General features: G+C 41.3%; 3 protein-coding genes across 4 annotated transcripts; 1 reads left to right on the top strand and 2 right to left on the bottom strand.

The window, feature by feature from the left end:
* The first annotated feature begins 132 nt into the window (after positions 1-132).
* dnajc8 (DnaJ (Hsp40) homolog, subfamily C, member 8) lies at positions 133-3,126 on the top strand. The gene is made up of 9 exons (XM_088318298.1): positions 133-600; positions 1,006-1,107; positions 1,195-1,251; positions 1,326-1,392; positions 1,528-1,622; positions 2,304-2,375; positions 2,465-2,556; positions 2,629-2,704; positions 2,785-3,126. The coding sequence occupies exons 1-9, from the start codon at positions 532-534 to the stop codon at positions 2,902-2,904; spliced, it is 750 nt and encodes a 249-aa protein (XP_088174424.1). The 5' UTR covers positions 133-531; the 3' UTR covers positions 2,905-3,126.
* LOC148321233 (uncharacterized) lies at positions 2,201-7,339 on the bottom strand. The gene is made up of 4 exons (XM_088318299.1): positions 7,225-7,339; positions 5,603-5,854; positions 4,346-4,433; positions 2,201-3,454 (listed from the first exon to the last, which is right to left on the bottom strand). Exons 1-4 carry the CDS (start codon positions 7,290-7,292, stop codon positions 3,311-3,313), a joined length of 552 nt encoding a protein of 183 aa, XP_088174425.1. The 5' UTR covers positions 7,293-7,339; the 3' UTR covers positions 2,201-3,310.
* Positions 5,834-22,221, bottom strand: clk2a (CDC-like kinase 2a). Of its 2 annotated transcripts, XR_015846789.1 has the most exons (15): positions 21,944-22,221; positions 20,976-21,181; positions 18,558-18,849; positions 17,514-17,604; positions 16,760-16,826; positions 12,706-12,822; positions 12,426-12,592; positions 11,869-11,963; positions 11,362-11,491; positions 11,112-11,194; positions 10,735-10,814; positions 9,929-10,019; positions 9,653-9,837; positions 7,225-7,341; positions 5,834-5,854 (listed from the first exon to the last, which is right to left on the bottom strand). XR_015846789.1 is itself a non-coding variant. In XM_088318297.1 (13 exons), the coding sequence occupies exons 2-13, from the start codon at positions 21,179-21,181 to the stop codon at positions 9,649-9,651; spliced, it is 1,608 nt and encodes a 535-aa protein (XP_088174423.1). In that variant the 5' UTR covers positions 21,944-22,214; the 3' UTR covers positions 8,230-9,648. The 2 variants fall into 2 exon arrangements, 1 of the variants encoding a protein (XP_088174423.1); XM_088318297.1 differs by lacking the exons at positions 5,834-5,854; positions 7,225-7,341 and having other exon boundaries at positions 8,230-9,837; positions 21,944-22,214.
* Positions 22,222-22,289: the final 68 nt, after the last annotated feature.

Here is a 22,289-nt window from a genome sequence, read left to right as displayed (position 1 = left end):
TGGTTTCACTTAACCTCATACGCGGTGTAGTTTATCACTAACCTATGCTTACACTGCAGTAGTAACGTAGACGTTAAAGTTTTTTTTTTTTTTTATCCATTTATTTTGTATGGTAGAGGACGCTTGAGGCCACGAAAAAACTGCGTGACGACTAAATGCGAGTTTAGGTTTCCCGAGCAGCAGGATGTTTTATACTGCAGCCATTTGAGGTATAATTGACCTTCTAAAATTACTTCGATACTGTTTAACCGTTTCCGAAATAGAATTCGCGCAATATAATGGGGTCGTGTCTAAAACGCACTTTTGCTACGTCATTGAACATGCTGCATTTCCTGTGCCACCATGTACAAAACATAACTCGTCCCATGTAATGAAATATTATACAGTTGGCTATTAAATCGAAGTAGTCTACTTGTTTTTTTTTTTACTGTATTGAACCGGTAAACAGGAGCCGTCTTTAAAACGCAAACTAAGGGGCGTGAACGACGTGATCACGTGACGCATTTACGTCCAACGTAAATTGGAGCAAAGATGGCGGGGAGCGGTGGAGAGTCTTCTCAGGCTGCGTCCGATGATTTATTTCAAAACTTTTACACGGAGGTATCATAAAGTCGAGTGGCTAGAGTTTAAATCGTCGTTCTCAATAACGCGAAGCAAGTGCAGTCGTTCTGGTTGGAGTTGTAGCCACGCGGTACCTCGCGCATGTATGAGTCTGAGTTAGCTCCAAGCTAAACATTGCTAACAGTGGAGTAGTATTTCGTTTGAATATTTCTACATCACAAATCGCATATAATAATGACTGTGCACTGTGTTTGTGCTCAGTCTGTAACAAAATGGTGCAGAGCAACCCTGTTTGGTCGCGTTTGATCGATGACTCGTCGCTCAGCGTTGACAATAATAATACATTTTCTTTTTTCGATGAAACCCTTAGTTTTGTATTGTGTGTTTTGTAGTCAAGCTTGTGCCCACTTGCAGTGTAAGCACGTGTTTAAATGTGTGTTACAGGTGAAGCAGATCGAGAAAAGAGACTCAGTGTTAACGTCCAAGCAGCAGATCGATCGACTGCTCAGGCCTGGCTCGTCCTACTTTAATCTAAACCCCTTCGAGGTAAATATGCCTTTAACTGTTTCGTTTTCTCATTACACCCATCACATATTGTCTTTCCAATTCTGTAATGTTAATTATCATGTTTAGGTACTACAAATTGATCCAGATGCAACAGATATTGACCTAAAGAAAAGATTCCGAGCGGTAAGAAGTTATTTGTTAGGTTTAATTGTACTCTATTTTGGTCTCCCTAACTTAGACTCCCTTTATCACTCCAGTTGTCTATTCTGGTCCATCCAGACAAAAATCAAGATGACGTAGACAGAGCACAGCAAGCATTTGAAGGTTTGCATGCCTGAACCCCCCACCCCCCCAAAAAAAACATTTAATCTGATTACACTGTAACATTGTGTCGTTTTCTTAGTGGCTGTGATGTTGGTTACAATATAGGTTTAAATCGTATTTTGTTTTTCCCCCAAGCTGTGGACAAGGCATACAAACTCCTTCAGGATCCAGACCAGAAGAAGAGGGCTCTAGATGTAATTCAGGCAGGAAGGGAATATGTCGAACACATGGTGAGTGCAGATTATATTAACCTAAACTATGTCTGGAAGGTTCATTCGTTCTCTTACAATGTAGCTGTAGACAAGACGGTATGGAAAGATATTGCACTTAAAAGAATGTTTTATTTTTGCTCTAACACTGCTGTATTAGTGGCATAATTTAAAAGAAAAGATGCTATCATTTTAGTTTCTGGGAAACTATATTGTTCATAATTTCTTTATCATGCCAGGTATAGTGTTGGTGTTGTAGGTTAGGTTTACGCCAAAATAGAGGCAAATGATTCATGATTTTAATATGAAGTTGAACAATTTATCTAGAGTTAGTTAACTGCTAGTTGTTTTAAACGTGCAGTACAATTTAGCAAAAATTCTACCTAACAAGTTTTAAAAACCATAAATCAGATTACGATAAAACAGTCATTTGTAAACCTTTAGATTGCACTACTTAAACAATGTCATTGTGTAAATAAGTTCAGTGTTTAAGTAGTGCAATCTAAATGTTTGCAAATGACTGTTTTATCGTAATCTGATTTATGGTTTTTAAAACTTGTTAGGTAGAATTTTTGCTAAGTTGTAGTGCGCGCATATATCTTTATTTATATATATGCATATGTATATATGTGCATGCATGCATATATCTATGTACATATGTGTATGTATATCCAAATGTTTTTTATTCTTTGCCCACTACAGGTAAAAGAAAAAAAGAAACAGTTGAAGAAGGAAGGGAAACCTCAGATAGTGGACGAGGATGACCTGGAAGTTGTAAGTGCCTACAGTTGGGATTCCCATGTTTAAATGAACCCTCTGTTTTTATGTGGCGGCTAGAAGTAATTTATTATTTTCTTCACCAGTTCAAGCAAGCAGTGTATAAGCAGACCATGAAACTCTTTGCCGAGCTTTCCATCAAGAGGAAGGAAAGAGAAGCGAAGGACATGCATGAAAGGTAAGTGCTAAAGTTGATGTATGTTTGGAAAAAAATTAATAGAATATTCACAACCTGTTTTTTTTTCTGCAGGAAAAGGGCACGAGAGGAAGAAATTGAAGCAGCAGAAAAAGCAAAGCGAGACAGGGAATGGCAGAAAAACTTTGAGGTAAAGTTACTGTTTTTTGGTAAACGACTGTTTTTTTTTTTTTTTTAGCATTTTGGTAATGGTGTCAAAATTCTGGACAGGAAACAAGAGATGGCCGTGTGGACAGTTGGAGGACGTTTCAGGCTAAGGGCAAAAGCAAGGAGAAGAAGAACAGGTCTTTCCTCAAGCCCCCCAAAGTAAAGATGGAGCAGAGAGAATGATGTAAAAATGGGACTTCATTAACTTAAAACCTGTTGTTGTCCATACTGTGCATCCCTCCTTTATATGCCCCTGCAGTCTTTTTGTTTTTTTCTTGGATCATCCTTCCCCATGTAAGTAAATAGTGCATCATCCATGTAATAGGAAACACAATGGTTGGTGACTTCTTTTTTTTTTTTTTTTTTTTTAAATACATAAAATAAAAGTTGGTCTTCTGAAGCCAATCTCAATTTTGTGGCATCTGTATCGTATACGTCCACTTCGGCAGCTACGTCACAATGCTGCATCCGTCATCTCACTCCAGTTAGTTTGGCATTTGAGTTCAAATAGACAGTAAGCTAGATAAGGGGAACGTTTAGTCCTCTTTTTGGCGACTCCTCGCTGTGGGGAAAGGAGTCCGTCAGTGGGTTACATGACACTGCACTGGTCTCCACCTGCTGCAGTAGCAGCCGCAGCAGATCCATTCATCACGCCATCCAGACTGAGGCCCTGAAAAGCTCCAAAGAGAGAATCCTCCTTTTTTGCTGCTGGTTTTCTGGTTGTGGTTGTTTGCTGCATGTAGAAGGAAAGATTTAAATTTAAATGTTAACGGTGCACAAAAAGTAAGAGCATTTGTGGTAGATTCTTTGTTGTGACAAACATGGGTTTAATCTTAGTGTGTGGTTAAGTCACATGCCGAGGCTCCTGGAGGTTGAATGAATTGTTAAATTGCAATTACTTTAAGTCTTCTAAAAATGTAATCATTCAACCCGCCAAATCAACAGCGAAAGCAAAATTAGCTGTAGGGTATTGGCAGAGATTTTTTTTTGTTTTATGGGGGCAATCCATTATCAGTTCTGCTCATTCCACAAATGCATGCCCCATACAAATGTTCGACTATTAAAACTATAAGAGCAAAATGGTGTAAGATTATACATTACAAGAATTGTTACAACAAAGAATCCATTAAACAATGTCAATCTCTTTTTTTAAGTGCTACACTATTCATAAGATGTTGGTGATATTCAGCTTTCGGGTGAAATTATAACGTTTTAAACTTTTGAATGCACGTCCAAATGGTGAATTTTTCTGCACTTTTTGTACTTTACAATAAAAATTACTTTACAGTAAAAGTCGCACTTTACAGAGCCCCACATTTGAGAGGATGGAGGAAAACTTATGAGGAGCCTTAAATTTTTATACATTTATTTTTTTTTACTTTGGCCTCACACATGTTCCTGTTCAGCTCCTAGGTCGATAACAGCAAGTTGTGCAAAAGTACTGAAATATTCAATTTAGAAATGTGCATTCCAAAGTTTCAAATTAAGTTCACCAGTAAGCGTGTAAATGCTTTTTAAGTTAGGCCCAAGATTTCCCCTGGAAATGGGACATCCCTTCCTTTTATTTAAATATTTGTGTATATATATTTAAATTGCATGTTTAAATTTAATCACGCCCACGCACCCTTGGCAGGCAGTGATGACTCCTGAAGTGAGTTTTCCTGACGCAGCGTTCAGCGTTCTTCTTGGCCAGCACGGCCTGCTGCCGTTTCCTTTGGGACAAACAAGCAGCATTTAGAAGTGCAGCACGTGGCCAAGCGGATTATTCATGTGAGCAAAGTCCTCGTTAAGCCAAGACTGTCTGGCCAAATGTTTCGGCAGAGTCACACATATAAATAACCTAAAGCCATTGAGTCCGTGCGGTCGGTTAACACATCATAGCAACAACACCATATCAATCCCATGCGATCATGAAAGTATGCTGCCCCCTAGTGGTTGGGTCAATAGGAGCAGGTCACACGTTTGTGGTTCATTTTTTGTAACGTCACTATTTCATACATTTGTGTTCTTGGGTTTTTATTGATATACTGGAAAGGCAATAGTGTCAATGTAGATGCGGTGTAATTAGGAGTAAGAAGAGGCAGAAAATATCAAGTTAGCTCCAGTAATAGTTTTGTCGGTAGAGACGGACTACCCATAACTGCAAATAGGGATAACATCCGATTTATGAAATTGTAGAATCAATAAATTCTATGATGCTTCATCACTACCATAACATGATTGCTGCATGGTCAAAATGTTTGAGTGAAGTCAATTCTTAATGTCGATACAATTCATAAAAGTTATTTAGAGGCACTTCAAAAATGGTCTCCATTACATTACCTAAGGTCTCAATTATTACTTTAGGGTCAGGTAAAATGACCTGCAAGCAAATTGAAAGGTGACATGGGGATAGAAAAGCAACAACACACAGAATCAGATGTTAGATTCTAATGAGGGAAAAATTCTGAGGAATTGCACTGAGGAAAATAACATTCTCCAAAAAAACATTTTGCCAAAAAAGGAAACTCATTAAGGACTTGTTAGGGCACAAGAGTATTAGCGTGATTGTTTGCCTTTTTTTTTTTAAATCAATAAAATTTAATGAACAATTTCAAGGTCATTTTTACAAGTAGAAATTAAATCTGAACGTTACATTACCATATTAAAGTTTGGAAAAAAACAAATAATAAATATGGATATTTAAGGGGGGAGTTGCATGTTTGCAAGATAGCAGTGCATATTTTAGTTGGTGAAAAGATAACTTAGTTGAAAATGATATCAATGTATACGCACTACAATGAGGCCCGCGACAAAATTGAGCTTGACACACCTGCCAGTTGTATGCAAAAAAAAAAAAAAAAAAAGATTGAATTTAATGAAAAAATGTATGTTACGTTACCTCTCTCTTTTCAGTTCAGCCTGGTACACTCTTAGCCAATGCGAGTCTGGAACTTTCTGGCCTCCGCAGGGCAGACTTCTCCGCCGGCTGATGCTCCTCCGGCGCGTGAAGCTGCTTCTACGACCTTTGGCCCCTTGAGGAGGCGAGCTGCTCTTTCCCGGCACACACGTGCTAGTGAATTGCTTGAGGGGGGCACCCAGGGACAAGATGGAATCCATTTGCAAAAAATGTCTTTTGTTTCCAAATCTGCAACTGAACAAAAGGAAAATCATTAGCGCACACTACCTAAGTAGCAAAAAGTTTTCTTTTTACAGAAACACACCTGGAAGTGGGGATGGCGTGGCTTATCCCCTCACAACCAAAATCCAAAGTAGATGTTACAGCTAAAATGAACCTGGTCCATTGATTGACTCGTCTGCAGTATTGCAATGTGCGTGTGCTAGTGTACTCTATGTGAGTCTCCTTTTAAGGATTTGACCAGTAGCTTCAGTAACTGGTTCTTAAAGCGGATTAGCAGAAGACGCAATTCCCATTATCCAATTAAACAGCAAGACAATGAAACCAAAAATAGTCCAGCACCTGCTTGTTTGCTGCGGAAATTATGATATCACAAAAGACTCAAGATAATGGCCTATAATAACTATAAAAATAGAAATATTAAAAAAAAAAAATCTAGATAATATTAATTCCATATCTGTAAATGCAAGGAAATGTTGAGGGCATACCCCGCCCACTGCCCTAAGACAGCTGGGATAGGCTCCAGCATGCCTGCGACACTCGTGAGGAGAAGCGGCTCGGATAATGGATGGATAGATGGATGATTTGACTCAACAAAGTGGCTCAAAAAACAAAAAAAAAACAATTCCATTTTTTTTTCACAATAGTCCCCAAAAATATGCCTTTTGAGCCAAGGGACAACTGAGCACCTCCACCCTTCCATAGAATGACTAGATGAAAAATTGGGGCAGTGGGTGAACATCATTCAGAAGTGACACAGAATGAATCAGCAGATGGGGAAGCTTACTTGAAAGGGTCACACCTGTCCAAGTCGATCTCCCGTGCGTTGTTGTCAATTGGAACTTCCGGAGCCGATTAGGTGAGACCATCCATCCATCCATTATCTGTTCCACTTCTCCTCACAAGGGTCGCGGAGGTGCTGGAGCATATCCCAGCTATATTCGGGCAGTAGGGACAATTTGGAGTGTTCAATTAACCTACCATGTTCTGCCGTTCTTCTGGAATCTACTATATATATTATTACATAATGATTAGGTAGACCAAAACAAAAGTGTAGCATTTCACATTCTATGTTTTAATAATTGAAATGAATCAACTTCAATTAACTATGCCTGTCTAGATTTTATGCAACCGAAAGAAAATTAACGCCAATAATAGAACTTTAACTTAGCCACCCGCGATGATCGTTAGCATCATGCTAATCGCCGATTAGCATGATGCTAATCGGCGATTAGCATCCTCGTCTGCTCATTTTATCACAGTAAAATATGATACCACATAAAATCGTGTTCAACACTTATAGAACTCGGATTTGGTTTAACAATATAATATAAAATAAAATAAAATGTATCTTCAACAAGTCAAAAAAGGAAAAATAAACTTACTGGAACACATTTGCAATGAGGCTTCGCCTCGGGGCCCTGCTTGGCTGCAGCTCAACATGAGGGCTCATTCGTTAGAAAACAGCTCTTCGCGTCCATATACGCGTATACTTTGTTGTCCTAACAAACAAACAACTCATTAGATACATATATTAGTCAGTTAGTAAATGTTTTATGATTTCCACAAGAGATAACGTCGTTTGAACACGACGCTGACCAGACAGTCTTCTCGTCCATCTGATTGTGATATGCGCCGCCTTGTGGCGTAATGAGGTATTACCACTAAATCGCAAACAGGTTTTCCAACAACGTGGGTTAGGATGTATGGAGGACTGAAAGTGACAAAATTAAATAAACATGCCATGAAATGTTTAATTAAAATTGTAATTAACCAATGAAATGTTTCATTTATTAATTAAATGTGGAATTAAATGAATAAATATGTCATCAATTAAATTATCAATGATTATATGTAAAAAAAATCTATACAATTATTTAATTCTTTCTGTATTTAATTATTTCATGGTTTGAATACTCAAGTAAATAACTAAATACAAGCCTCGACCGCTCAATCAAGGGAGCTCTTGAAAGTCCTTCGTCGTCGCAGCCGCCATGTTAGCAACCACAACAGGTCACAGCAAAGACAAGATTGGAGTTTGTCGGCGTTTAGCCCCGCCCACTAACTTTGATGGGTGAGTTTGCCAGATAAAATTAATGCATGAAGCACTGCAACGCGGGACTATGAAATAATTAAATACAGCAATAATTAAATAAGCACATAAATAATTAATTAGATACAGAAATAATTAATTAAATGCAGAAATTATATATATTTTTTTCACATATAAGGATTGATAATTTAATTAATGACAAATTTAGTTATATGTCCATAAAGTGAAAGTGCCAAAATAAAATATATAAATACACAAAGGAATGTTTTATAAAAATTGTCATTAATTAATTAAATGTTTCATTTATTAATTACATTTACTCACAAAATCCCAACAGTTTACTTTTGGAAAGGAGGACTTTCACTTTAATCTACAGCATCATACATATATACACTTTTATAGGTTTTCATTTTGTACAAAAAACAATCCATGTATATGGGAGGTGAGAACAATGACCTATTTTAATCCCGCCCCCAAAACCACACAAAAATAAATATCAAACAGTTTTGTGCAGCTCATTCGGACAACCCACGGGATCTGTGCTTATCTTCAGTGGGGAAAACCTCAGGTGTGATGACGTCACACCTGTGGAAAGGCAATTTATACTTTTTGTTTTTAAAAGTATGAGACAATTCCACAGCTTAGGCAAGCTACAAGTCACAGCGTAGGACATTTATATAAAAGTGTCATACCAGGCGGACGCACCCTCGCACACATCACCACGTGTAGAAAACAATGCACATGTACAAACAAAACAAAATGTCATGATCCACACCGCTTATCCTGTACAGGGTCACGGGAGGGTGCTGGAGCCTATCCCAGCTGACTACGGACGAAAGGCGCACTACACCCTGAACTGGTCGCCAGCCAGTCACAGGGCAGACATAGACACCGTCATTGAGTGGGAACTGAACCCACGCTGCCCGCACACAACTCAGGCGAGTGTACCACTACACCATCAGTGACCTATACAAAACAAAATCACATACAAATAGATAAAGCCATGATCAAGAAAATGTTGCTTTCTCTTCATGCTTGGTGGAGTTAATAACGAGTAAGACGACAGCGAGTGTGTCTTATTGGTAAATAATAAAGGCTTTTTTATGGCGTAGATCTATATATGCTTAAAGGTTATACGGAAAATGCCTGTTTGGTGCAAGTGCTCATTATCAAAAACCAAACATTTTACAAACACTTGCATCAGTTTGGAATTTTCATGACAGGAAGAATTAGTATTTAGTTTGCCGCCATTTTGCATTGTCACTGGATTTAACATGTTTCCGAAGGTGATGGATGCTTCTTGTGGATGACTTGGGACTGCATGCTTGCTTTTTTTTTTTTTTTTTTTTTTTTTAAATCTCTCTTTTCATCATCCTCCGCACGGGGAAGACATTTCTTCTCCAAAAATGACTTGACATTGCGCATATTTCCTTGAGAAAGTCCCCCCAAAAAATAACCATGGTTGGACGGAAGGTGGGTGATGTCAGGAGGAAGACGTGAGATGCATAGAGGGCTAGTTTGGGTACATGAGTCTGTTCGTCATAGTCTTCTTGAAACCCTGACCATACAAGATTTCTGATTGATAGACCAACTCAGTCTTATGGAGAGCTCTGCACACCTCGCTTAGCTGCAGAAGTGGATACTGAAGTAGCAGGAATGTGTCCATGCCTTAATGATGAACAACAGAAACCGTAAAAGTTGACCTGCTCTGTGTAGAAAATACTGCTGAACCACACTTTGGAGGAGGTGCTCCGGATCACCTGCTAATATCCCGGTTTGCTTCCCAGCTTTTACTGCCTGATGCCTCGCCACTCCCCCCAAAGTCAAAGAACGGATGCTTGAGGGAGTCGGCAAGAACCAGCCTCTTGGAGGGCTCGTACTCCAGCATGCTTTCGATGAGGTCAAACAACTGGTGGTGCTCCTCCGCCTCTGACAGCAAATATCGCTGGGCGAGGACAAACAAAAAGAAACAAATCAAGTCATTGTTACAACACTCTTACGTTGGCGTCGATGCATTCTTGTCTCACTGGTCTCACCCTCAGAGGTTTACAGTTTTCCCGGACGTATTTCCCTGCTGAGGTGCTCTCGTCCCAGTCAAGACGGCCTCGATAGAAATACTTCTGCTTCCTGAAAAAGGTGGTTTGCGTCAGCGCTATAATAGTATTGGAATTTTCATCATTTTGTTATGTTTTTGAAAATAGTTAAACTTAATTAGACTTGTTTTTTTCTGAGAATGCCGCGCTTTAATTTTGTTTTTATTAGTCTTTATTAAAGCTTGTGTTTATGATTATTAAGTGCTGCATAGTAAACACTGAAAAATATTTTAAAAAACAACCACTCACAAATCATACAAGTAGTTTATAAGAGTCCACAGACTTTGAAGTACAAGAAGTGCCGTGCATAACTCTGCATCTAAAGTTAAATGCATTACAACCCTGTCTTAAAAAAATAAAACTAATGCGATCTCACTTCCCAAACCTTGTTTGCCAAGTTGCCAAATTCTTATGGGGATTTGTGTCTTGAATTCCTGTCGAAAAGTATGAAACGCGGTTGTCCAGTGTATCATAGATTTTTTTTGATACATATTGTATTGGTCTCCATAAATGAACCAAAACAATAACGCTTTCACTATAATTATAATTATTTTCTATATATTTTTATTTTATTTAGTTGAGTTCCTTTCTTCAATTTTAGTTATTTCATTAGTTTTTGTTAACTAAAAAGACCTCGGTCCGCACTGCAAGTGTGTACTTCAAACATTCGGATTAACCTAGCAATTCTGTGTATGAAATGCCGTCAGACAGGCTTCCAGCAGCCTTGCACGGGTCAATGTTGTTCTCACCTCGTCTTGCGGATCATTCTGGATGGCACAGGTCCAAGGATTCTCTCCATCATGGCCAAATGCTCCCTGTTGTCATGAGTCTGATTAAAAAAAAAAAAAAAAAAACAGATTCAAATGATATCAGTGTACTGTATGCCCAACAGCAACTTAGTGCTCTCACTCTCGTAGTCGGTGCCTTGCAGTTGGTATATAATTACTGCTTCCCCAATTTAGCGCAATTGCAGATTTCTTTTTTTAATCAAATCCTATAATCAACATACACACAAGTATTCGAACAGTGAAGCCAATCCCACCACTTCCCTGACATACATTTGTGTAGCACACCCATATATAAATTGAATATACTTTTACATAAATTTAAACAGGTTGTTGTGTACCTGAAACAATGTGAAGCCCAGGTAGTACTCAAACAGGATACAGCCAATACTCCACACGTCACAAGGATGGCTCCAGCCCATTTCTGACCAGCAAAAACAAGGAGTAAACAGATATATAACAATGTGTCAACACACACAATTGAGCATAAATGACAGCTGAGACAAAAGCGTTCGTTCCTTATCAACCGAAATTTCCTCAGCAAATTAAAATAACACTGTATAGGTTGACTTTTCAGTGAGTCATCCTCACCTAAAATGACCTCAGGGGCTCGATAATGCCTCGTGGACACAATAGTGCTGTGATGCTCATGGTCGAAAGTGGCACTGCCAAAGTCCACCACACGTACGGCTGTGCTCTTCACCGTTCTTTCTTCTCGTTTCTGCCACACACAAAACATTGTCTTTAAGTGTTTTGCTTAAAAAAAAAAAAAATTAAAAAAAGGCAAACATGTGAAAAATCAGATAAATTAAATTCATTCCGACCAGATCACATAAACTGTGCCAGTTGTTATCTACCATTTCTTCAGGGGAAAACATGAATTAATACAATTGAAATAATAATCAATAAAAAATAAACACATTCAGATTTTATCCAGAGCTTCTCAGAGTGATATTAACAAGCTTACTTAAGTAATATTAACACAGTTATTAATTAATTAATTAGTTTTATTCATTAATTAATTATTAATTTAATTAATTAATTAAAAAATAATAAAACTAATAATTAATTAATTAACAGTCTTCTACTGTGTCTTACCTTCTCCACATTGTAGGACATTGTAAAATCCGAGTTGACAAAAAGGATGTTTTCAGGCTTGAGGTCTGTGTGCGTCAACTTGTTGTCATGGAGAACTGTGAAGTAGGACAAGAAACATGCCGTTGTTACTGCTATTGGTTTGAGTGGTAACTCAGCAAGACAATTTTATCTGGCATATTCTAAGACAGGCGTGGGCATACTACGGCCCGGGGGCCACATGCGGCCCATTAAACGTTTTAATCCGGCCCGCCGAAAATGAAAAAAATTAAATGAATAAACCTTGTTAATGTCTTATTTTCTAAATACTGTGGTGTGTCAAAGACAGATATTTTGTTCATTTTCATTTAAAATTAAATGTAGTTTGTTTCACCGATGAGGTGAGGTTACCAAAACACTCCATCCATCGGCCCCTCTGTCAAAGTTTAGAACCCATTGTGGCCCACCAATTGAAAAGTTTGCCCACCCCTAAACGGTATGAAAAAAAAAAAAAACTGATTTAGCAAATTTTAGGATGTTCTCCTATTCTACCCTGAAAATGAGAAGACATTTGAACTTACACTTGACAGCTAAACAGAGTTGGTAGGCCATGTGTCTGACTTGACCAATGGAGTACGGCAGGTAGTTGTTCTCTTTCAGGAAATCGAACGTGCTGAGAGCAAGTAGCTCGAAGGAGATACACATATGACCGTGATAGTCAAACCAGTCGTACATCTGCACGCACAGGCTGCAGGATAAACAAACAGCATGGAAAGATTTCAATAAATGACAAGTATTACAAAACTAGAAGGTAATTGGTCCAAAGGGAAGAAATATTCTGGCCCCACTTGTATAACTTACAATTTGTTTTCAGGATCCTTCTCGTTGATCTTCTCGAGCACATTGATCTCGAGGCGAGCTGCTTCTTTGTACTTTTCCACATTCTTGATAATTTTCAAAGCAACACTGGATGCTCCCCTTAAAAAAAAAAAAAAAATGTTAAGTCAAAATTTAAAAAAAATGAATAAAAATACACAACCTGCATTTCATTTTACAGCAGCGTGGCTCACTATTGAGCCTTTTTCGTGTGTTTTTTCCCTTTACCCTTTTTATTTTATTTTTACCTCACCTCAGCAATGGACATCCAACTTGCGGTGGTTTTACTACTGTTGGGGGCTGTTTTTTGCGCGATCGTGTCCGGAGACGAAACTCGGAGCTACGGATCGATCGTGTACACAAGAGATCAGCTGTTAGCACTCCGTGCTAACCCCGCGTGTGCTCCCGGAGCGAGACCCGATATTCCCCGCGAGCTGAGGAGGAAGAGACGGGGATGTCGTGCGGGGGCTAAACGCCAGGCAAGGAGGAGACGATATCACCCCGTCCTCCCGTCCGTTATTATGGGGAATGTTCGATCCCTCCCCAACAAAATGGACGAGCTAACAGCGCTAACCCGGCACGAGAGGATTGTCCGGGAGGCTAGCTTGCTGGTGTTCACGGAGTCGTGGCTAACAGAGCTAACGCCGGACGCCGTCGTGGAATTGGACGGCTTCCAAATCCTACGTGCGGACAGGACACTGGAGAGCGGTAAGAGAAAAGGGGGAGGGCTGGCTGTGTTTGTTAATGATAGATGGTGTAACCCTGGGCATATAACTGTTAAGGATCAACTTTGCAGTCGGGACATTGAGATGATAGCTGTTAGCATGCGTCCGGTCTATTTACCGCGAGAGTTCAGTCATGTGATCGCGGTGGCGGCGTACGTGCCTCCCTCTGCTAACGGTGAGACAGCCTGTGATGTACTGAATGCAGCTGTGAGCAGGCTACAAACACAGCACCCAAATGCCTTGTTCCTTATCTCTGGTGACTTCAATCATGCTTCTCCTTCCTCCTCTCTGCCTTCATTCACACAATATGTAACATGCCAAACCAGAGACAATAAAATATTGGACCTCTTCTATGCCAACACCAAGGAGGCGTACACGTCACTGCCCCTCCCCCCGCTGGGCAAAGCTGACCACAACTTGGTTGCTCTCCTGCCTGTGTACAAACCTCTCGTCCGCAGGCAGCCAGCTGTGACACGCACAGCTCAGCGATGGTCCGGAGAAGCCGAGGAGGCCTTGAAGGACTGTTTCAACACAACTGTGTGGGAGGTATTCAGCGAAGCTCACGGTGAGGACATTAATGGTCTAACAGACACAGTTACAGACTATATTAACTTCTGCATGGAGAACACCATTCCCACCAGGACTGTAAGATGTTTCTCCAACAACAAACCCTGGATCACACCGGACATTAAAGCTCTCCTGAAGGAGAAAAAGAGGGCTTTTGTTTCAGGCGACAAGGACGAGCTGAAGAGAGTGCAGCGTCAGCTGAGAAGGAGGATCCGAGAGGGGAAAAAGTCCTACAGGATGCGGATGGAAGAACAACTGCAGCGGAACAATGCCAGGGATGTCTGGAGGGGCCTGAAGACCATCTCAGGCCACGGACAAGCAGGTAAGACCCAGAAGGGGGGGGGGCTTCAGTGGGCAAATGAGTTGAACCTATTTTTCAATAGGTTTGATCAAATGTCTGACCCCGCTCAGGCTTCCCTGATGCAGCCCCCACCCACCCCTCCTGCCACTGCGAACAAGACCCTCTCTCCCCCTCTCTCGCCCCTCTCTCTCTCCACAGGCTCCAGTTCCCAGCCACATCAGACAACCACCACTTCCTCCTGCTCAGCCTTGTTCCTCACAACATCTCAGGTGAAGAACCAGCTGAGGAAGATGAAGGCGAGGAAGGCGGCAGGCCCAGATGGGATCAGCTCCCAGCTCCTCAAATCCTGCGCAGACCAGCTGTGTGGAATCGTCCAGCACATGTTCAACCTGAGCTTGAAGCTGGGCAGAGTCCCCCAGCTGTGGAAAACATCCTGCCTGGTTCCGGTTCCAAAGACACCCCATCCGAAGGAGCTCAACAACTTCAGACCAGTGGCGCTGACGTCTCATCTGATGAAGACCCTGGAGAGACTGGTCCTCGTCCATCTGCGCCCCCTGGTCAGCTCCTCAATGGACCCACTCCAGTTTGCATACCAGCCTGGCATCAGTGTGGATGATGCCATCATCTACCTGCTCCACACTTCACTCTCCCACCTGGAGAAGGCGGGGGGCACGGTGAGGATCATGTTCTTTGACTTCTCAAGTGCTTTCAACACCATCCAGCCCGCCTTATTGGGAGACAAGCTGGAGCAGGCGGGAGTGGCCCACCACCTCATCACATGGATTCACAACTACCTCACAAACCGGCCACAGTACGTGAGAACACAGGACTGTGTGTCTGACGTGCTCCTCTGCAGCACGGGAGCGCCGCAGGGAACTGTGCTGGCTCCCTTCCTGTTCACCCTCTACACCTCGGACTACAAATACAATTCCACAACCTGTCACCTGCAGAAGTTCTCTGATGACTCTGCGATTGTCGGCCTCATCACTGACGATGACGATCGGGAGTACAGAGGGGTTACGCAGGGGTTCGTGGACTGGTGTCAGCAGAACCGCCTCCAAATCAACGCTGGGAAATCCAAAGAGCTGGTGGTGGATTTCCGCAAGCGTCGGCACTCTCCACCTGCACCAGTGAATATCCAGGGAACAGACGTTGAGAGGGTCTCAACTTACAAGTACCTGGGTGTTCATCTGAACAATAAACTGGACTGGAGCGACAACACAGACGCTCTCTATAGGAAGGGTCAGAGCAGACTCTTCCTACTCAGGCGGCTGAGGTCCTTTGGCGTTCGGGGAACACTCCTCAGGAACTTCTATGACTCGGTGGTTTCATCAGTCATCTTCTATGGAGTGGTCTCCTGGGCAGGAGGCATCTCGGGCCGAGACAAAAAGAGACTGGACAAACTGGTGAGGAGGGCCAGCTCTGTCCTGGGCTGCTCCCTGGACTCTGTGGACTCAGTGGGGGGCAGGAGGATGACGGCAAAACTGTCATCAATGCTGGACAAACCAGCCCACCCATTCAATGACACTCTGAGAACACTTTACAGCTCCTTCAGTGACAGACTTTTACACCCTCGCTGTACCAAAGAGAGATTTCGCCGCTCCTTCCTGCCAACTGCTGTCAGACTTTTTAACAAGAACATTGGGTCAGGCCTACAAACGGGAGGGCATTAGTGCAATTGTGCAGTCCTAGGATGCAATATTAACTACTACTGTACTTTCAGCCAAGGGTGTACTTAAATATTGACCAATGATGTATTTTGTTTACCATTACAGTATTCTTATTACAATACTTCTATCACTGTAGTATTTCTACCACTGCAGGATGTTCACTACTACAGTACTTTTATCATTGCAGTACTTTTATCATTGCAGTATTTTTCTATCATTGCGGTACTTTTACTATTACAGTACTTTTACCATTGCAGTACTTTTACCATTGCAGTATTTTTCTATCGTTGCAGTACTTTTACTATTACAGTACTTTTACCATTGCAGTATTTTCTATCATGCAGTACTTTTCTATCATTTCAGTACTCTTACCATTACAGTACTTTTATCATTGCAATATTTTTATGATTGCAGTATTTTCAATCATTCAGTAGTTTTTATCATTACAGCGTTTCCCCCTCCGTATAATGGACAAACATTAGGAGTGTTTCCTTACACTTAGATACGTTTATACTGTGTATATTTGCATGCTTTTTCTGAATGTCTGCTGCTAATGTTATACATTAACGGCTACATTACGCCGCCGACTCTGTGTGATCTATATCTTTGCTGCTGTAACACCTCAAATTTCCCCATTGTGGGACTAATAAAGGACATCTTATCTTATCTTATCTTATCATGCGTCTGAATTTATGCACACAGACAGAATAACTTATTGAAGTGAAAATAGTCGCAATACAGAATATCTGCAGTATGTTTGTAACGTGAACACACACCTGCGATGGTCAATGCACTGCATCACCCTCCCAAAGGTGCCTTCACCCAAGGTGCTGACAATCTCATCTGCAACATAGCACAAAGAGAAGAGGGGCAAAGGGAATAACAGCGGGGGAAGAGAGAACAGGAGAATTAGACAAATGGATCCACAAGGGGGGGCGAACGCATCCTAGAACCTATCCTGTTTCCACAGGGCTGCCTATTCAAAATCGGGCAGGTTTGGAATCCAATAAGCGATGATAAATAACACTATGATACATGAAGGATAAAAAAGGGGGGGGATATCTGAAGTGCCCCTTTCCTTTGATGACCCATTTGCAGCCATCAAAAAGTGGGCAAATCCAACCCCCTTCTCAAACTGAAAAATAAACTCAATAACATGTTTAAGAAATTCAATGTGTAAGTGTATATGTGAGCTGATTATGGTCTAATATCAGAAACCACTAGCTAGATTTTGCAATGCGCCAGAGAAACAATTGCAAGTGAGATTCTGTTTTGTTACGTAAACTGTGAAACATAAACAAATGCTCCACAGCTTAATTTCAATAAAAAAAAGAAGGAAAAAAAAAAACAAACGAAAAGAACATAGCTAAGGCCTCTCACAGTTTCTTCATTCGTGCAATCCACCCTAATTCAGCTAGAGCGAAGAGCTTTCTAGCAAGGCATCATCATCATCAGGCACTCCCATTTAAATGCTCTATGCTTTCATACTCATATGGAGAAGGGTTACGATAGAGTAGTGGCAGTGAGTACATCTCTCTTGCAGGACGTCCCCACTCCGACAGATCAGGTGCCCTTCCTCGTCGTCCCTCACACTCAGTGCCCGCGTCCGGCTGTTGCTCCGCTGTTTTCACACCCAAACCGCCATCAGCAGGTCACGACACAACCAAGGGGAACATGGGGGTATTCAGGGGCAGCCGTGGCGTCAGGCGGCACAGGCAGACGAGGAGGGCGAAGGAGGACGTTGATGGGTTTGGTGGTCATGGGGCGATTCACGCATGACACCACGTGAAGAAAATATATAACGATAGGGATATAGTGCAAGGGAACAAGTCAAAGATCACATGATGTCCTCTGCTCCCCCCCCCCTCTACCTTTAAACCACAGCTGCTTAAAAACAAGTAAGCAACTGGCACATCTATCCATTCATTCAACGCAAAGACCAAATAAGAAAACATTAAAAAATAAATAAATAAATAAAAGATCTTATTAGCTTGACTTGTCAGCTTTCATAAGATGGTAAATAGTAAAAAGGGGACCAAATGCAAGTGAGCAGGAAAGTTACGACCTGCTCATTTGTAATCTATGTTGCTGGATAGACGTGTGGTGATACAAAGATGCATTTTAACTTAATTGCTATAAGCCCAAATGTCATTTGCATTTTGGTAGAACATTTTCACTTTTTGCCCAACACACAATAAATGCAACTTGGTACACATCATAGATTACAACCACAAATTTATATTATATTACAATATTTTTTTTAAAGCGTGTTTGCCAAAAACACATTTATCGGTTGATGACTAAAAACGTGTAAAGGCTGTTTGCAATAAAATGAAAATGCTCTCCGATGGTGGCACACATATTTAAAGAGAACACAAAATAAAATGCTTTTGGCAGAAGAAAAACATATCAGAAAGATTAAACTACTTACCAAGTCCAGGGGCTGTGAAAAACAAATGGTTAGAGAAGGAAAGAGGCAGAGAGAGCTGAGCGCAAGAGAGAGAGATAGAACAAAAAAAAAAGAAAACAGGGTGAAGAGAGGTAAAAGACCCTCTCAGGTCTTGCTGTACTCACCGAGGATGATGGGCTATAGGACCTGGTTCTACGCCGCCTTCGTTTGTGCTTACGCCTGCTGCCCTTTCGTCTGTGCGAATCATCCCGCTCCCGTTCCTTTTCTCGGCCCCGTCGGTAGTCGTACATGCTTGGCGAGAAGTCGCGTGGATAGTAACTTTCAACCGCTGCATGTGGCTCCCTTTCCCTGTCATGGTCGCGATCTTCCTCTCGGCTTGGATCCAATCGTCTGTATCCCTCGCAGTATCTTCTGTCAAATGGCCGGTGTTCTGTTGAGCGATTGTCAAAGCTCCGGCTGCGTCAGGGAGCAGAAAGATTTTGCAGGTCGGTGAACACTGGGACACATTTATGCTGCATTTCACTCATCTGGGAAATCTGTAATGTCCAACATTTGACTAGGAAGTGGGTGATTTCTCCTCTGCGTTGGCGTCTCGAAATTGTGAGGAACCCCAGGGGTCCATTACAGTTTTTTTCTATCCCGTTTTGCCACTTGCTGTCGGCTGAAAATGACATCGCAGTTACTCAGGGCTCAAGTAACGACTAATCATGGCTAAGCTTGCAAGCGTCACATGACTTAACTCCGAAAAGAGGTGAGACGTGAACAAACCTTCTGGTTATTTTGATTCAGCAAGCAAATGATTATCATAGCTTAAAAAGGAATGTTTGCAAATATTTTGCATCTCTTTGCATCTGCCTACGCATGGGCAAATGTGCCATGCCCAAACACGAGGCGTGTTTGGGCATGGCTAAAAGCTAAAAGATTTCTGTCCAATTAATTCCTCACTAGCAATCCATTCTCCACCACAAGGCAGCTAAATATTTTGTCAGTGTTCATTAGTTATTCTTTTCCTCTTTATAATGTGTATGGATGGTTCTCAGGAAGGATGGTCTAGAGCAGGCATCACCAAATGGCGGACCGCGGTCCGGATCCATACCGACAGATGGTTCGAACCGGGCCCATGACCAATCTATGATGAAGAGAGTGCTGCTGACAGTATGCCTTGCTAAAAAGTTAGCGAGGTCGATGCGTGTTGTTTTAAATGAATGGACGGAGAAATTTAGGTGCGTTCTTGCTGCAGCAGATTCAAAACCAGGGTGCATCATATGCTCCGAAACCGTCGCAACATTGCGAAGCGCCACTACGGAACAAAGCACCGCCCTTTTGTGCAAAGTTATCCGCTGAAGTTTGAGGTGAGCGCACGCAAAAACATCGAACTTCGAGTGCAGTATTACAGATTTTTACATTTTCGTTTACATCCCAGCGGCATGCAAACGAATATTCACTAAAAGTATCATGGATTTTGGGGAAACATAAAAAACGTTCAAGTGATGGGGAAGTTGTGAAGGAGTGCTTAAATGTGGTTGCACAAACATTATTTAAAGGAAAACACAAAACCCAAATGTGTGAAATAATCTACCAAATCCCAATGGCCCTGACTTCGTTCCAACCCAGAATTAAGTCACTGGCAGGTCAGTCACAAACTCATTTTTCTCATTAAGAGAAGTTAAAAAAATATTCAAAAGAAAAAGTGGTGTCAAAGCTCATTTTGAATTAGTTTTTCATGAGGACAGCTATTTTTATTGATTGTGTACTGAACATGTCGACCTGTTTTACTCGGATAATTAGGCTTTCCGTTTTTTTTTTTAGGCTGATAACTCTTTGATTTAAGAAAAAAAAAAGGTAAAAGGTGTTAACTCAATTCTTAGCACTTGATATATATCTGCAAGAGATATTTTACAGTTTTTTAATGGGAACATTGCTAAATATTTAGTATATAAGTGCGCTCTGTTGTAAATGACTAAATATTGAAACTATATAGAAATGTGAACATAGGCTAGACATTAAGGGAAGTTGGACTTTGGTTCGGACCTTTTAAGTGGGAAAAAAATTTAGTCGTGGACCTCTGTGACTTTTAATTGAATACCTCTGGTCTAGATTCTCAAGCGCAGTCAATTGAAGCAGTAATTGGGCCGGGACAGAAGAACACAAGGACATAACAACGGCGAGGCATGCTTATTAAGAAATGGTCAATTACTGCCATGAACGAACTCAACACGCCTTCTAGAGGACCCCTGAGCTTCCCAACAAGGTGCCTGGTGTCAAATACATCAGGTTTCATACCCCAAGACACGTAAACAAAATGCAGCAAAAACAAATAAAAAATAAATGAACAATTTATACCTCTCCCAAGTTGGGTCACTGGTATCTCAAAGCATCACTGTATATAAAAAACAAAACTGCCAAAAAAAGGTTCATTCAGACTGCTGCTGATGATAATTTTCTGTTTCGCAAACAATTTAATCCGATCATCTGCCGGGTACACTTCTTTGCACCAAGTAGGTCATTTCTGACTTTCCAGTAGCCTTGAAAGCACCATTATTACACACATAAACCCCAAAAAGGTGGAGACACGAACATACCTCCTTGAGCGAACATAACTTGCATCGTGTCTCTGCCCTCGTCCCCTTCGGTCCCGATCCCTGTCTCTGTCACTGCTCGAAGAGTATGTGGGTGATCTTCTGTGTCGGTGTCTACGCCATCTATCTTTTTCTTTCTCTCTGTAACGATCATTATAGCTGCTGTGACTGTCTCTCTCCGAGGACGTGTACCGTCTGGTGTGAGGCATCTGGAAGGTTTTTGGAATGACAAACATGTTAGGGGAAGGGCTCACGACGCCTTTAACTGAGTCAAAAACACTTTGAAATTGCATTCAAGTTGAGCAAGATATTGATTTGAATGTGTTACCCAAATCTGACAAAATCTCATTTTCGTGAGGAAAAAAAATGCAAACATAATCACATTTTAGTATTTAAGTTTGGCTAATGTACAGCATGGATGCAACATTGTTAGGAAGCATAAACGTGGGTGAACATGAAATGACACCATGCTCGTTGTGCAAAGCATATAAATAGCCAAATAAAATGCACGATCTCGGTCACACACACAAACGACCCACGCACAGAGAGCGATTTCCTTGCGCTGAAACCGCAACAAACTAGAGCCAAAAATATGCCTCGGGCCAATATTAGTAATAGGAACTAAATTTTGTTTACACTCTTATGCCGAATTTATTTTCTATCATGCGACGAAATTATAATATGATCCCTGTTCGAAACATTGCAAACAATGTCTCAGTTTATTTGATTAAACATTTACGTTCATGCGTTATTGCTCGACTCTCATATTTATCATGTTTTGGGTGAAACAAGCATTAATATGAGTAAATCAGTCGATGCATTAAGTTAACAAATCAGACAGCAGCATTTTCTAATGTAAATAATTTGACCGCCATCTTAGCAGCTATGCTTAAGAAGGTAGCACTCGTGCTAATATTTTAGACTGGATGTGTTTATTTAACTGCACATTTCATACCGCGTTTAACGCCTACCGTTTTAGCAGCGAGCCCTGTACGCTTGTCCCACAAGAAGTCCGTGGTGCTGGTGTTCTTGTCACATTTATAATGTCATTGGCTCGGTATCCCAAGCTCCGTTGCTAGCAAATAGCTTTATGTTCGGTGGGCCCAGCGAGTTCTTGCTGCGACTAGTGGAGCGAAAGGTGCGTTCACTGAAACTGGGAAATATGGACGGCATACATACTAAAAAGGGGCAAAAATAGACGTCTCAAGTCGGGATTCCTACTCGCACACTCGGGGGTGGTGGTTGGGTGGGCTAGGGTTTTTAGGGGGCGTCCGGTGTCCCCCAACTTCACCCAGATGTTGAAACATGACGTTATGC

Source organism: Idiotropiscis lumnitzeri, chromosome 16 (assembly GCF_059441095.1).
Source record: "Idiotropiscis lumnitzeri isolate Australia: NSW breed Sydney's pygmy pipehorse chromosome 16, RoL_Ilum_1.0, whole genome shotgun sequence".
NCBI lineage: Eukaryota > Metazoa > Chordata > Actinopteri > Syngnathiformes > Syngnathidae > Idiotropiscis > Idiotropiscis lumnitzeri.
This window is presented reverse-complemented; position numbering and strand designations above follow the sequence as displayed.